The sequence below is a fragment of the Sciurus vulgaris genome (genome assembly GCF_902686455.1).
Source record: "Sciurus vulgaris genome assembly, chromosome: 5".
NCBI classification, from domain to species: Eukaryota; Metazoa; Chordata; class Mammalia; order Rodentia; family Sciuridae; genus Sciurus; species Sciurus vulgaris.
The window spans coordinates 107,789,680-107,806,106 of NC_136465.1; the positions used below are offsets into that span (position 1 = coordinate 107,789,680).

At 35.6% G+C, this 16,427-nt stretch overlaps 1 protein-coding gene across 2 annotated transcripts in view; it reads right to left on the reverse strand.

Annotated features, from left to right (window-relative positions):
* Positions 1-10,038, reverse strand: part of NELL2 (neural EGFL like 2) — a 433,796-nt gene extending 423,758 nt beyond the window's left edge. The window contains exons 1-3 of one of the 2 annotated variants that reach the window (XM_079139564.1): positions 9,900-10,038; positions 9,420-9,505; positions 8,833-8,961 (exon numbers count right to left, since the gene is read on the reverse strand). In XM_079139564.1, the coding sequence (XP_078995690.1) occupies positions 8,833-8,961; positions 9,420-9,474 (184 nt within the window). In that variant the 5' untranslated portion in view covers positions 9,475-9,505; positions 9,900-10,038. Of the gene's footprint in view, positions 1-8,832; positions 8,962-9,419; positions 9,506-9,756 lie in introns of both variants that reach the window. The other variant, XM_079139563.1, reaches the window with a different exon arrangement.
* Between the last annotated feature and the right edge of the window lie 6,389 nt (positions 10,039-16,427).

Sequence of the window (16,427 nt, forward strand, 5' to 3'; positions counted from 1 at the left end):
TCAGAGCAGAAATAAACAAGAGAATTAAAAAATGATAGAAAAGAGAGAATAAAAATTGATAAAAAAGATAAAACAAACTGAGTTGATTTTTGGTAAAGTTAAACAAAATTGATATAACTTTAATTAGAATAAGCAAATAAGAGAGAAGACTCAAAGAAATAAAATCAGAAATTAAAGAGACATTAAATCTTCTCCCACAAAAATGCAAAAGATTATGAGGCTACTATGAACAATTATATGCCAACAAACTGAATAACCCATAAGAAATGGATAAGTTCCTAGACACATAAACCTATCAAAACTAAATCATGAAGAAACAGAAAATATGATCAGACCAGTAAAAAGTAAGAAGATTTAATCATAAATAGCTTCCTGTCAAAGAAAAGCCTATGAACTGATGGCTTCACTTTTGAATTCTACCAGAATTTAAAGTATAACTAACACCAATATTTTTCAAACTCTTCCAAAAAATGTACAATATTCTCAAACTTACTTCATGAGGTCAGAATTACCATGATATCAAAAGCAGACAACAATACTATAAAGATATTATAAGCCAATAAACTGATGAATTAAGATTCAAAAATCCTCAACAAAATACCAGCAAATCAAATTCAACAACAGTAAAAGGATCATTTATTTACCATGATCAAGTAGGAATTATGCCAAGGATGCAAAAATGGTTCCACATACAAAAATCTATAAATGTATAACACCAAATTAAAGTAATTAAGGACAAATACCATATGATCATATCTATAAACCAAAAAAGGCATCTTTAATGCTGAAAACCAACAACTTAGAAGAAATGTATTTCAACACAATATAGCGCATGTATGATTAAACTACTGCTAACATTATACTCAATGTTAAAAAAAAGTTGAAAGCTTTTCATCTAAAAGCAGGAACAAGAAAAAGATGCCCAAGCTTGCCAATCCTAATTGAAACAGAACTGTTAAAAGTTCTAGTCAGAGCAATTATACCCTTACCTCAAACCATATACACAAACAATCTCAAAATGGATTACAGACTTCAATGTAAGACCCAAAACCATAAAACTACTAAAAAAAGAAGGGGGAAAACCTCAAGGGTGTTTTTCTGGACAACAATAGTTTGAATATCATACCAAATACAACAAAAGCAAAAACAGATAAGGATTATAGTAAACTAAAATGCTTCTGCGTAGCAAAAGAAGCAACAAGTGAAAAAATATTCTACTAATTAAAAGAAAATATTTGCAAACCATACACTTGACAAGGGGTTAATATCCAAAATACATAAGAAACTAAACAACTTAATAGCAATTAAACAAGTAAACCAATTTTTAAAAACACAGCTAAATATACATTTTTCAAAAGAACATTTACAATAGGCTAGCAGGAATATGAAAAAAAATGTTTACCATCACTAATTATCATTAAAATCCCAATTAAATCCACAATGAGATATCACCTAAACCTTTTAGAATAGAATAAATCTTATCAAAAAAAAAGGAAAAATAACAAACATTGCCATGGATGTGCAGAAAAGGAAACCTGTGCATACTGCTAGTAGGAATATAAATTGGCTCATCCTTTACATTATTGAAAACAGTGTGGGAAGTACAAACAAAAAGTTAAAAACAGAATTACCATATGATCCAGTAATCCCACTTCTGGGTATAAATTCAAAGGAAATTAAATTAGTATGTCAAAGAGATATATGGAGTCCTTCCTTCATTGCAGAATTATTTACAATGGCCAAAATAAAGAATCAACCTAAGTATCCATCCACAGATGAATTAATAAATAAAACGTGGTGTATATATACACAAGGGAATACTGACTCACATTAAGGAAGAAAATTCTGTCACTGGGGATGACATAGATAGACCTGAAGCCATTAGCGTAAGTGAAATAAGACAGGCACAGAAACACAAATACCACATGATCTAACCTATATGTGGAATCTGAAAAGGAACTCATACAAGTAGAGAGAAGAACAGTAGTTACCAGGAGCTGAGTGCAGGAGAAGATCGTCAAGGAGATGTTGGTGAAAGGATATAAAGTTTCAGTTAGATGGAGAAATAAGTTCAAAAAGTCTTCTGCACTATATGGTAACTGTAATTCTAGAGAGGAAAATAAAAGTAGGGATAGAGCTCATGAAAATCAAAGGGAGATCAACAGAGTAGAGGAAAAGAGACCAGGGAGAGAAAGAAGGGGAGGGAAAGAGGGAATACTGGGGAATAATATTGGCCAAATTACATTGTTATACTGTATGTATGTATACAAAATAATGAATTCTATCTACCATTATATAAACTTATAATGCTCCAACAAAAAATATTTTAAAAACAATGTATTGTACTTTCAAAAATCTCTAAGACACTAAATTTTAAGTGTCCTCATCAAAAATTTGCAAAGATGTGATGAAATGAACATGTTGATCAGCTTTATTTGGATATTCCACAATGTACATAGTGAAAACACATTGTACCTGACAAATGTTACAACTTATATTTGTCATTAAAAAAATAGATTAAGAATAATAAAAGTCTTAAATCTTACCTAAATCAGGTATGAATGAGGCTCCAGGCATAACGCATTCTTAGGCACAATAATAGAAGTAAAAAGAGGCTGGTCACCAGACATAAGCAATGTTGTAATCCAGCCAGGAAAACCACATGGTATCAAGTTTTGAGAATAATCCTTTATGATTCTTAACTCTATCTGCTGGCATCTCAGTTCTAACCTTTGATTAAACCTTTTTTTCATGAAAGGTGACCCAACTTCACAACGAAGTAGGTTTATCAGTCTGTTTCTTGCTTTTAGAAATTTTAGGATCTCATGACCTTCTTTAATTTTATCCTCTGACTCAGGCAAAACCAGCAGCAGCATTTTTCCTGGTACAGTGTTCTTAAGAACCTTATAGGTCTCCCATTTTATATATCATGGAGATTCAGCCATAGTGGGAGAAATAGATATTCCTCAGATAAAAAGATAACTCCACAGATATTTCCTGAATAATTCCATTTCTCCAGCTAGGTGTAGTGGATCACACCTGTGATTCCAGCAACTCAGGAGGTCAAGGGAGGAGGATCACAAGTTTGAAACCAACCAGAGCAATTTAGCAAGACCCTACCTCAAAACAAACAAAAAAAGACTTGGTATGTAGCTTAGTGGGAGACCACCTCTGAGTTCTATCCTAGTACTGCAAAGTAAGAGTGGGAAAAAAAAAGGTAAAATAAAAAGAAATGTTTTTAAAAAAAACTCCTGACCTCTGCTGAAATAATTAAGGGGATCCATGAATTGTATGTCCTTCAAAGAGCCCTAACTGCAATATGACCTTTTATATTTCTGAGACACTACCAAAAGATTTTCCAGCCATACTGTTGGTTTTCTCTCTAGAACAGCCATTCCTGAACAGTGAATCTCCTATTTAAATTTTTTCTTTTTATAATATAGATGGGCAGAGGATTTCTCAAATATCAAGTTCTGGACTTTTTTGCTAAACAATTCTCCCCAAACTCTCTCTTTCATTTCATATTTTACTATAAGAAGCAAGAAAAGCCAGAGTGCACTTTCAACATTTTTCTTACAAATCACTACAGCTTAATATCCAAGTTCACTGGTTAAAAGTGTTGTTTTCCACATAATGGAAGGACACAATTCAGTTAAGTTTCCTACCACAACACAAACAAGGATACTGTTTCCTCTAGTTTATAATAACAAGTTTCTCATTTCCATCTGAGTCCTCTTTGGAAGTGTCTTTAATGTTTATATTTCTACCAACTGTCTGTTCATGATGACTTTGTTTCAGGAGATTTAGATTCTCTACCATGCTCTTCACTTTCTTCTGAATCCTCCCTAATAGTCAGCAACATCCATATTTCAATTAAAATCATATTCAGAGCAATTAAGACCTTCTCTAGTATGTTCTCAAAATTCTATCTGCTTATTGCCAACTCCAAAGCTACTTCCACACTTTTAGGTATTTCTTACAGAGCACCCCACTTCCATATATCAAAACATATATTAGTTTCCAATTGCTGCTAAAAACCAATCACAACAAACTTAATCACTTCAATCAATATAAATTTACTACATCACAATTCTGAAGGGCAGAAATCTAAAATTAGCCTAACTGGACAAAAATCTAGGTGTCAACAATGCTGTGTTCTTTCTGAAGACTCTAAGGGATAAAACTTTTTTGATTTTTCCAGCTTCTAAAGACTTCGTAGATTTCTTGATTCTGGGACCTCTTCCATCATGAAAGCTAGCAACTGCTGGTCTAGTCTTTCTCACATCACAGAACTCTGATACTGACTGTGATCAAAGAATCCTGATACTGACTCTTCTACCTGCCTCTTACATATTTAAAGGATTTGTGATTACATAGGGCCCACCCAGATAATCCCTGACAGCTCCTTATTCTCTGACCAGCAGATTAGCAACCTTATCATATAATATACATAAAATTCTCAGTTCCAAGAACTAGAACATGAACATCTTTAGGGGTCTATTATTCTGCCTACCAATACATGTTTATATAATGATAGCTTTTCAATTCTGTTATATTAGTGTGATCTACAATGTAACCTGGTCCTTACTATACTTATTTGCTTCATTTCATATTAGAACCCCTGTGTCTCCACTCCTCTCGACTTCTTCTGTTTACTCAATGCACCATGCTCATTCTAGGCTCAGGACCTTTGTTCATACCACTCCCCTTGCCTGTGTTATTTTTCCTCCCTGAATTCCTTCAGCCTTTCTTCTCGAGATTCCTCTTATGTATCCTTCAGCTATCATCATAAATGACTCTTCCTCAAAGACAATTTTCCTGACCTTTTGATTCCCCAAACTAGAATACAGATTCCCATTACACCCACAGTTTTTCATATAGTTTATCTCAATTGTGATTAAGTTATCTGTGTAATTATTTAATGGCTGTTTTTAAGGCACTATGATGACAAAGGAAAGTTCTACTTCTTTACCATACACCTAGTAACACATAGGAATGATTCGTTTGGATGAATGAACGTAACTTGTTTAATCTTCATAACATTGATCATTTTATAATCAAGGATACTGAAGCTCAGAAAAATAAAGGGCCTTCACCATAGTAATGTAACTAGTCTATTTGGTTTCTAAGTTCATTTCTTAATTACTGTGTTATTCTACTTCACTGGGGCATCAATAACCAGCATCCCTAAGTTTAGACAGGCCCATTAACTATCATACAAGTACTCATTGACGCCTTGCTTTCCTTAATGCAGTTACCTTGGTCTACTAAGACAATGTCCTTATTTCATTCTATTTCCAAGATTAGATTTGTGAACAGTTTTTTTTCTTTTTAAATCTTAAAGTCCTTTAAAAATAATTACTAAACATTTTGAAATTATCAGCTCAGGAAAAAATATACTTTGATTTTATCTACTTTGGGGGGATTAGTGAGATTATAAAATCTATGAACACTTCAGAAGAAATTTTCTTAAGCCAACAGATAAAACTATCTATATTTGGAACCTGGACAGATGAATTGTTAAAAAATCAAAGATCTAAAAATCATGCTAACTTTTCTAAAAAGGCCTAAAACTTTGCTTCTGTGCACTCTCATCCCTGATTTCTTATGTACACAGAGAAAAGAACATTGCTATGATCATTAACTTGGAAAATACTTCCTAGACTTTAAAACAAGGTAGGCAAAATTCTATGTATAACTGCACTAGTCCTTAAGATTTCAGGACTCTCTATAACCATTCACAGCTTTTCCTCACTGTCAGAATTCACTCTTCTTTTTTTTTTAAATAATAATAAGTGTATTTTTGTGGCTATGAGAAAGACTAAAGCTTGAAGTCACTAGAAGATTCTAAAGTAATTCTATACTACTGCCTGGACACTTTTTTCTTAGGAAATCTAATGTAATAGGGACCAACTGAAAGCCACATTTAGTAAGTGATGATCTAATTTAGCATCTTAGTACCTAAATTTATAAAGCAGCCATAAATTAAATTTCAGCAACAATAAAACCATTTTAGTGATACCATTATTGCTATTACAATAAAAAGGTATGACTTTGAAATATATTCCCATGTGATTATAAACATATAATAAAGTGTTAATAATATATTCATGCTTCATACTAATTTACAAAGATTATTTATAGTTTCAAAAAGTACTGAATTGCATCTCAAAAATCACTAAAGACAAAAATAAACTAGCCAAAAGGAAAAATTAATATTAAATAAGTAAAAAAATCACTGGACAAATATATATATATAGAGAGAGAGAGAGAGAGAGAAATTTATTTATTTATTTTAAAGCTAAGAGAAGATAGTTTTATTATTGCAGGAGAAATCTGACAATTTAAAATCTCTTCTGTCTATTTAGAACACATCTAATAGCACAAAGAAACTTGTATGATAGATTCATGAAATCTAAAAGCATCTCACAGATTTTGTAATTTGTTACTATTCCTGCTGTGACATTTTACACACCATATAAAATATCTGCAGCACCTTCAATTCACTATAAATGGATCTATAAAATCTCCAGAGTCCCAATGCTTTTGTTTCTCTAAGCCCATAGAATACAATGAAGCAGCAAGACTCAGAACCGACTTCTTAACAAAACCTTCCACATCCTAAAAGCATTACCTTTATAAGGCAATGCAGAACTACATGCAGAGTCAAAGGTTCACTTGTTGTCAATTTTGGAATCCCAATTTTAGAAAAAGAGAAATCACTAAAGCATAATCAATATATCAGTAATATATGCCTACTGAGAATACAGCATTACTGAATGATTGGCTACATGAAATAAAGTTCATAATTTGGCAGGAAATGAAATCACATCTTCAAATTTCATAAACTATATTTCTAAGGCATTTACTCTGTCTAAATATTGGACTTGGCATCAATTATGAAACAAAAATAACCAAATCATCAATGTACATAGATATCTAGTTACTGAGAATGATTCAAAGAAAACATATTTTATGTGCCTTGCTATTTGGAACATAATGGCTACCTTAAAGAAGTTGGCAATTTAATAAAAATAAGTGGTAAACATTCATTTTTTAAAAAGAAATTAACCAGGAAAAAATATTAGTTCCTTAGACTTTTTCTAAGAAACTGTCTAATATCTAGTTTTCCAATTGTCTCATATAAAATGTACAATCCTGAGGGTTCCTATATGTGACAGTTCAGGCAGTCTTCATATGGAGCCAGGAAGAACACTAATAAAATTTAAAGGCACTTGGAAATATTAAGAGCACTTCAATATCATTTTTTTATTAGAAGCTTTAGATTCTGTAAAGTTTTCCAGTTACTGGAATTGGCAGTCATGAAATAACTTGTTTTCCATTTCACAGAAACTGAAAATCAGAGATAAAACAATACACAACAAAAAACAAAAGCTTAGCCTTGATAACATGTTTATTAAACTCCACAATTTTGCTGATAGCTGTGGCTTACTTCCTTTATTAGTGTATTGTTTTTAAAAGATTCAATATCTAAGCCCCACCCTCCAAACAAAACAAGGTCTTTAAGGATATAAGATATTATCTTAAATATCTGTCACAATAAAAACACTAATTTAAAAATAAAATCAAAATGACAGTTTTTAAAATGAAAATTACACTTTAATTTCCAGTAAGAGCAAAACTTCTTTTAAATAAATGCAACACATGTCAATTTCCTCCTTTCTCAACTGTGAGCTTTGGTGTTAATGTCCATGGTGACACATACTGGTTATAACAGGCAATGACACCACTAGAGAAACACTCAAGTTTATGTGGTTGCAATTTCTTGGTGGAAGATCTGCTGGAGTGGATGTATTTTGCACATTCAACCCCTTAGTAATTATGAGCTGCACTTCTAATGAAGACATGGTCCCAAAATGGCCAAAGAAAAACCTAGGTGGCATGGGGAAAGATACCTTACTCCATCAGATATGTTGAATCATACTCCATTTCTTTTTTGCCTGCATCTATTCTTCACCCTGTGTAACTCTAGTCTTTCTGTATATATTTAGTACCTTTTAGAAGCTCAGATTACAGCATCTTTCCACAAACCAAGTAATTTTCAAAAACTTTACTAAATTAAAATTAAAGGCTTATTGCACTGGATTGTGATTGTACCACATATTTAAATATAATTTGAAAAGTAATCATTTGTGCATAGCCAATGTCCATTGACTTCAAAAAGTTTTAAAATCCTAAGCATACAATTAATGGCAGTAGAGGACATTAAGATTGTTTACTTGAAATATTTTCAAAATATTTTAAGAGAATATTATTCCCTTTCTCTTGTCATTGGTGGAGAAGGAGGAACGATGATCTTTCCATAATGAATCTTGCCTCAATTATAGTGTACTTGTGATATACAGTAGAAAAAAATACTAATAAAAGGTGTACATTTTTCCGGGAAACTACCCACACAAAGAAATGCTTCCCAGTAAGGTACCACCATACCTGAAACTTTCAGAGATCAATGTCTTAACTAAGATTAAGCTATCTTGTTTCCTATCTAAATCAATTTCACCCAAATGAAGCGTTTGTGTTATAATTCATTGTTCCCCAGACTCCAAAATCAACCATCTGCCATCGGGGTTTCGGATCTGTAATTAAGGGACTCTCCATTAGACTGGCAAGAGTACAAAGTGAGGAGGAGGGTGCAGGAGTGGAGAAAACCCAAGCCACTTGAAAAGAGATCGGGTAATGTGTCTTACACTCAACCCTCAGCTCAGATACTGTCATCCATGAAGAAACACAAAGTTAGGAGAGGCCAGGCCAACTCCTCCCAAGGCTATCGCAACTGAAACCACACTGAGGACTTACTGCACAGGATCATACCTTGAAAGAGAAAGGCTTTCGTCCCATTATGCAGCCCCGGGACCTGGCGCACTCCAGCTGTGGACTCTCCAAGTTCTAACTCTGTTAAGACGTCGATCTGCAGGGAGGGGTCTATCCCAAGCCCCCAAACTGGTGGAGTGGGTAGGAGGAGGAAAGAAAGAAAAAGCTCCATTAAAATGCAAGCCTCTTACTCCAGGGCAGCAAAGAACCGCGTCTTCACGACAATATTGGGAAGTGATGACAAGAGGCGACTCCCTCCTCCACCAACAAGAGCCTTACCTGAGATCAGCAGCCAAGCTTTAAATAGCGGGGCACCCAGTCCCATTTCCATGACCTACTTTAAGCCCCTCTCTGTAGGAAGTTCCCCCTTAGCCCTCAAACCTGACCAGGGGCGTGACCCGCCTCGCTGTCTCCAAGGCAAGCACACACACACACACACACACACACACACACACAAAATTCTAAATCCAAACCCGCCCCCCCCACTCCAAGCTTCCCACTCCAGACCTACTTCGGGTCCAGGAAAAAAGAGGCATTCCCGTGGCGGGAGCCATCCCTTTCCCCGCACCGGCTCTTTGACCACTCACCTGCCCCGAGACCGAAGATCAAACAGAATGTTCTCAGTAAGACCCGAGACTCCATGGTGTGGATCTGCTCAGTCCATCGTCTCCCTCTTTAAAAATAAAAATAAAAATCGAAGAGGTTCTTGGAATCAAGCGAGAAAATAGCGTGTGCCTCTCCTCCGGCTGCCTCGGATTTACTGATTAGTAGGATTAACACGATTTGGTTGCCTAAGAAAGAAAAGGGTGGCCCCCGGAGACGCGTGAAGAACTTAGAGCCTCCAATGCGCTCATCATTCCCACACGCAGAGCCCAGGCGGCGGCGCGGGCTGGGAGGGGGTCCGGAGGGAGGGGTTGGGCTCGCCCAGGACCTGCTACGCCAGGGAATTAGCTCCCGAGCAGAATAAATACAGCCGAAGACGTGCACACCCTGAGGAAGGAAGGCAGCCCCAAGAAAGCCGGGGCTGGGGCGGCCCCGCACCCGCCCGTCTTCCCCGCCGCCCGAACCTGTTGTAAAGGCAGAGACAATGGAGAGAGCTTCGGGAGACGCGCGGAGGAGAGACTGCTCCTCCGGGAGGGAGGGGCGGGCCCGGAGGCGGGGAGAGGAGGAGGAAGGAGGGGCTGCCAGGGCGAGGCCGCAGCTCAGTATCCCTCTCCCGCCTGGGCTCCCGGGTTGCAAGCCGGGTCTGGCGAGCCCCTGAGCCACTGCAGCCTCCGCCCTCCTTTCTCTCTCTCTCTCTTTCTCTTTCTCTCTCTCTCTCTCTCTCTCTCTCTCTCTCTCTCTCTCTCTCTCTCTCTCTCTCTCTCTCTCTCTCTCTCTCTCTCTCTCTCTCTCTCTCTCTCTCTCTCTGTGACAGTCAACGCCAATCTCCTTTCGGGATTGAAAGATCTAAAATCAAGGTGCTAAGTTGATGGGTGGCCTTTGCTCTCACCCCTTGATTTCGGGCGCGTCTCGAAAGACAGAGAGAGAAAGGACCACCCAGCTGCTGGAGGCTAGGCTAGAACGAGAGGCACTCTTAAGGCAAAGGGGTGAAGCCAGAGTACACTCGTGCACAGGGCTCGGGAGCAGCACCGGGCGCAGGGAGAAAGCCACCAGAGCTTAATGAACTCAGAGGAAGGCGCGAGACTGGTGCAGACGGGTGGCGAGCCTGGGACATCCTGGGAGCCCTACTGGAGATGTTCCCAGTCTGGGGCGGGGCGCTGAAGAGCTTCCGAGGCTTGCAGAGTCGGAGAAAAACTTAGGAGCTGCTGGACAGCTCCGGGACCTCGCGCGCCCCCTGCCAAAGCCAAAGTGGAGAGCCTTAGACTCTAGTTCACCAAGCACACAGTTGGCAGGAGTCCAGGCGACCGAACCAGGATGCCTAATGCGGTCCGGAAACAGTGGACAGATGATAGCTAGGTAGGTAGTGAATGGATAAACTGACGATCGGTAGATAGGAAGGAAGGAAGGAAGGAAGGGAGGGAGGGAGGGAGGGAGGAAGGAAGGGAGGGAGGGAGGGAGGAAGGAAGGAAGGGAGGGAGGGAGGGAGGAAGGGAGGAAGGAAGGGAGGAAGGAAGGGGAAAAAAAAAAAAAAAAAAAAAGAGTCCGGGTGAGAAAGAAGAGAGAGAAGAAACACCACATTATCGACTACACTCAAGCAGGCTCTACCCAACCTTCACCATGCATCCTCTGGACCATAAAAGTGAGGTCAATCGTGCTCTACTTCTCAGCAGGCAAAAAGTACATTCAGAGTCAATGGCACATAATACTTTTCAACAAAGACCTAAAACTTTGAGGTACATTTTTAGGAAATGTACTTTTTTAGGAAATGTAACTTTTCCACTTCGGAAAAGTTAACGATTTCAAAAGGATTCGAATGTTAATCAGAACAAGGGCAGGTTGTGTTTCTTAATCTTCCATTCAAACACATGAATTCTGACTTCTCCAACTGGTTCTGACACAGCTTGTTTTAAAATGCTTACTGAGTAATCTGAGGTTCCTACAGGGCAGGATATTATGACAAATGTTTATAATATGCTTAATATACATTCTCTATATGTGTATGTACATGTATATATATTTACATACAGTATATTATATTTACACACAGTATAACAGTGTAGTGAGGGTGGGACTTTTTAGCTCTGGTCTTGGATGTTTTAAGAGAAAGAAATCATAATTTGAGAGGTTTTTTCCCAAATTAATTGTTAGTACTCTCTGCTTATGAAAAATAATCCACTTAATTATAATTTTGTAAACTTTGAGAAATATTCCAGTACTTATATGTGATGAAGTTGATTGTTATAAAACTTCCCAAATTTTTAAAACTACACCAAATAAAGTTAATTTAATTATATTAACTAATTCAAAGGAAATAATTCTTCAAGGAATTAAAAACTATTCTATGGAAGTACATACAAAATGTGACACTGTAATACATACCTGCAAAAGTTACAATAATGCCATTATTTAAAATGTTATTGGAAGAGAAAATGAGAGAATATAAATATATGTATATACACATAATTACATGTAGAAGTTCTCCTAACTTAGTTGTACTCAATCAAATCATAAAATCAGCAATATTCTCCAAATTCTTTGACTCTCACTTATGACATGCTAAAAGTTGATGACTTGTCTCCACTACCCCTTGCACACTTACACTTCCTCCAGAAGAGTGATATTATCTACCCCAAATTATTCCAGCTGAACCTGCTACTTCAACTATCTGACCTAATTAAATATTATGGAAATTATTAAAATAGGAGTACAGACAGGGGCAGAAACTTGCTTTAATAAAATCAAAGGGTAAAATTTGGAAATCTATAATAAAGGTGAGTCACAATATTATTTAGGGCAGGGATTCTCAACCTTAGAGCTACTGACATGTTTTTGACTGTTTTGTGATTTATAGAATGATTGGTAGTATTCCTAATCTCTACCCACAAGATGACAGTATTTTCAGGATTTCATTTTGTCCATTTAATTACAGTTGTTGCTGCTGTAACAAACTTTATCTGTATGTCTTTTGACTATGTCTTCTTTTGCAGTTTTTAAAATTCATATCCTAGAGAATACAATATGCTGACTTTAACTTTTTGCTCTCTACCTAGAGTTGTATGTTACCATTTCAAGTGGAATATAGTAACATTACCAATATATAGTGTATCCTCACCTCTTTAGGCTGTGATTGTCTTCTTATTGTATCAATATACACTGAAACTCATTTTAGACAATGTTAAAATTTTTTGCTTACAAGCACTGTGGCAGGCAAAACACCCCTACCTATCCCCCTGCAAAAATTTTCCATGTTCTAATCCCTGGAACCTGTGGATGCTGACTTACATGGCAAAGGGGATTCCAAGTTACAAAGGAAATTAAGATTGCTGATCTCAAGACCTAAAAATAATGAGATTCTTCTGGATTATTTTGGTATACCAAATATAATCACAAGGATGTTGGAAGAGGGAGGCAGAAGAGGAGATCGAAGTAATATAATACCAGAAGAATTTGACTTGCTATTGCTGCAAGTGAAGATGGAAGAATATAGACAGGCTACAAGTTACAGAATTTGAGAAACTTCTAAAACTTGGAAAGGGCAAAAAGAATGAAAATAAACAAAGGATCTCCCCTAGAAACTCCACAGAAAAATACAGTAGTGTCAATATCTTGATTTTAGGCCAGCGAGACTCATTTTATACTTTTGAATCAGAAATGTAAGATAATAAATTTGTGTGTTGTTTTAATCCACTAAATTCATGGCATTTTGTCATTTATGCATAGAAAACTAAAATATTAACCACAAAGTGAGAAGTTCATTCAAAGTGGTTAATTCCACTGACTTTGAAGGGATCCCCTCTTACCATAAACATAAATCAAAACTAAATAAAATGTCCAATATATTTCATTCATAAATAATTGATAAGGAGAGAAAATCTCTACATGCTAGAAAAAGAGGTACTGGAGACAGGAAGATGGTTGTATTAGTTTTAATGATTGTATTAGCTTTTCTGTTCCTGCTATAACAAATTACCACAAATTTAGTGGCTTAAAAACAATACAAATTTATAATCTTGCAATTCCACCAGACGCCCCAAGCTAAAATCCAAGTGTTGAAAGGCTTTACTCCATTCTGAAAGTTTTAGAGGAGATTCATTCCCATGCCTTTTTCAACTTCTAGCAGGTGTCTGCATTCCTTGTCTCATTGCCCCTCTATTTTCAAAGCTGGCAGCAGTAGACTAAATCCTTCTCATGGTACACACTGGTTCTCTGACTACAGTTTGGAAATCCCCGCTGTTAAGGATTTATATGATTATATTGGGGCCACTTGATAATTCAGTGTATAATCATTGTTTCTGAAGGCCCTTAATTCTCATCATATTTCCAAACATCCTTTGCTATGTAAGGTGAGTTATTCCCAAATAACTTGAAAAAAGAAAAAAAGTGTTAGAAGAGGGGCAGAAAAAAGGATGGACTAAAGACAAAAGAAAATGACACACCAAAATCCAAGAATGTTAATAACTGTACTCAATGCAAGTGATCTAAACACAACAATGAAAAGGAGATTGTCAGAACAGATTTCAAAAACAAAATCCAACTATGTGTTGTTAAAAAGAAAACATAATAAGGTGAAGAATAAAATACATCCTATGCAAATATAAATTAAAAGAAAATTGGAGTTGCTATATAGTTATCAGAAAAAGTAAACTTTGGAGCAAAGAAAATTATCAGGACTAAAGAGGTACATTATATAACAATAAAAGAATAAATTCACAAAGACATAACAATCCTACATATGAATGAACCTAACAACAAAGTATCAAAATATATGAAACATTTGCCTAGAGAAATAGTGAGAAAACTAAAGGAATAAATAGACAAATTCACAATTATATTTGAAAACTCCCACATTCCTTTCTCATAATCAACAAAAATCCACTTCCATGTAGTTTCAAGGCCAAAGTCTGCCAAATATTCAAAGAAGAAATAACATCATTTATACACAATTCTTCCAGAAAGTAAAAGGGAATAGTTCCCAACTCTTATGTCAAAACTGGACAAAGACAATACAAAAACAAAACCAACAACAAAAATGTCTGAAACACACTCCTGGGAACACACACACACACACACACACACACATCTCAACAAAATATTGGTAAATTATATATGGCAATGTGTAAAAGGAATAATAAACCCCAACCAAGTAGGGGCAAAGTTGATTAAACAATTTAAAATTAATCAACACAATCTACCATATTTATAATTTATGGAAGATAGTGATCATATCAAATGATGCAAGAAAAGCATTTGATAAAATTCAACAGCTAGTCATAATTAAATAACTTGCTCCAGAGTAAAAATAGAAGGGAATTTCTTCAATTTAATATGCACAACTAAAAAGATCCTACAGCTATTCTAACAAGACAACATTGTATTGAAAGTCAGGCAAGTAAAAGAAATAAAATTCATTCACATTAGGAAGAAATAAAGTTTTCCCTAGAGGATATGGTTATCTCATTTAAAGATTCCCAAAGCATCTATGAAAAAGTTGTCAGACTTAGTAAGTCAGTTTGAAAGGCTGCAGAATACAATATGAACTTAAATCAACCAATCATACTTTTATATACAAGCAGTGAATAATTGAAAATTAAAAAGTTAAAAATATTATTCACAATAGCATTAAAAACACAAAATAATGCTGGGTGCAGTGGAGCATGCCTATACTCTCAGGAACTAGGGAGGCTGAGGCAGGAGGATTGCAAATTCAAGGGCAGTCTTGGCAACTTATTGAGACACTGTCTCAAAATAAAATAAAAAGGGTTGAGGGTAAAGCACTTGTATGGGTGAGGCCCCAGGTTCAATCTCCAGTACTGAAAAAAAAAAAAAAAAAAAGGAACATTTATTTTTAAAAAATAAAATAAAATACATGTGGGAAAATCTAACAAAATATAGCCAGATTTTACACTGAAAACTACAGAACATTGCTAAGTGGAATTTAGAAGACATAAATCAATGAAAAGATCTACCATGCTCACAGATAAGATTTAATATTACTAAGGGATCACTTATCTTCATATCATCTTAAAGATTTAAGACAATCCCAATCAAAATTCTAGGAAGCTCTTTTGTAGCAATTGATAAACTGTTTATAAAATCTATATGTAAAATAAAAGCAAACAGAAAATTCAAAAATATGTTTGGAAAAAAAATGGAGGATTTGCACTGACTTCAGAACAACATTACAAAGCAACTCTTATCAACACAGTGTGGTATGAGACAAGTCCACTTAGTGTGATTATGAAGCAGTATAAGCCACCATGCCTGGCTTAAACCTTACAGTTTTTTGAAAATATCATTGTCATTAAAAGTCAAACTACAGAATAAGAAAAAATATTTGCCAAAATATATCTAATACAGAAATTCTATTCAGATTATATAAAAAGCTATTTTAATTCAGTGAATCCAAAAAATTACAACTAAAAATACCAGGCAAGGTACTTAAATATACTCTTTACCAAAAATGATGTACAGATGGCAAACAAAAAAAGTACATGAAAAAGTTTCAACATCAGTAGTTACTTGGGAAATCCAAATTAAAATCACAGTATGATATATACTTTATTAGAGTGGCTAAAAACAAAGGCTGACAATTCCAAGTGCTGACAAGATGTAATGTGACCAAAGAGTTCATTCTTTGCTAGTGGGAATCAAAAGATACAAGACTTTTGGAAAACTGCCTGGAAGCTCCTTATACAATAACATGCTCACTCCTACATATTTACCCTAAATAAATGAAAATATATTTCCTCACATATGCCCATTGCTGAGTGTTTACAGCAATTTTATTCATTTTGACCAAATACTAGAAACAGCCCAAATATCCACCAACTCATATATGAATAAACAAAGTATAGTAAATTCATACCCTGGAATACTACCCAGCATTGAAAAGCAACTAACTACTAATACATGGAACATCATGCTTCTCTCACATGCTGTTACCCTTCACAAAATCTGGGATGGCTATAGTGTGATTCTGATGTGTGTGTGTG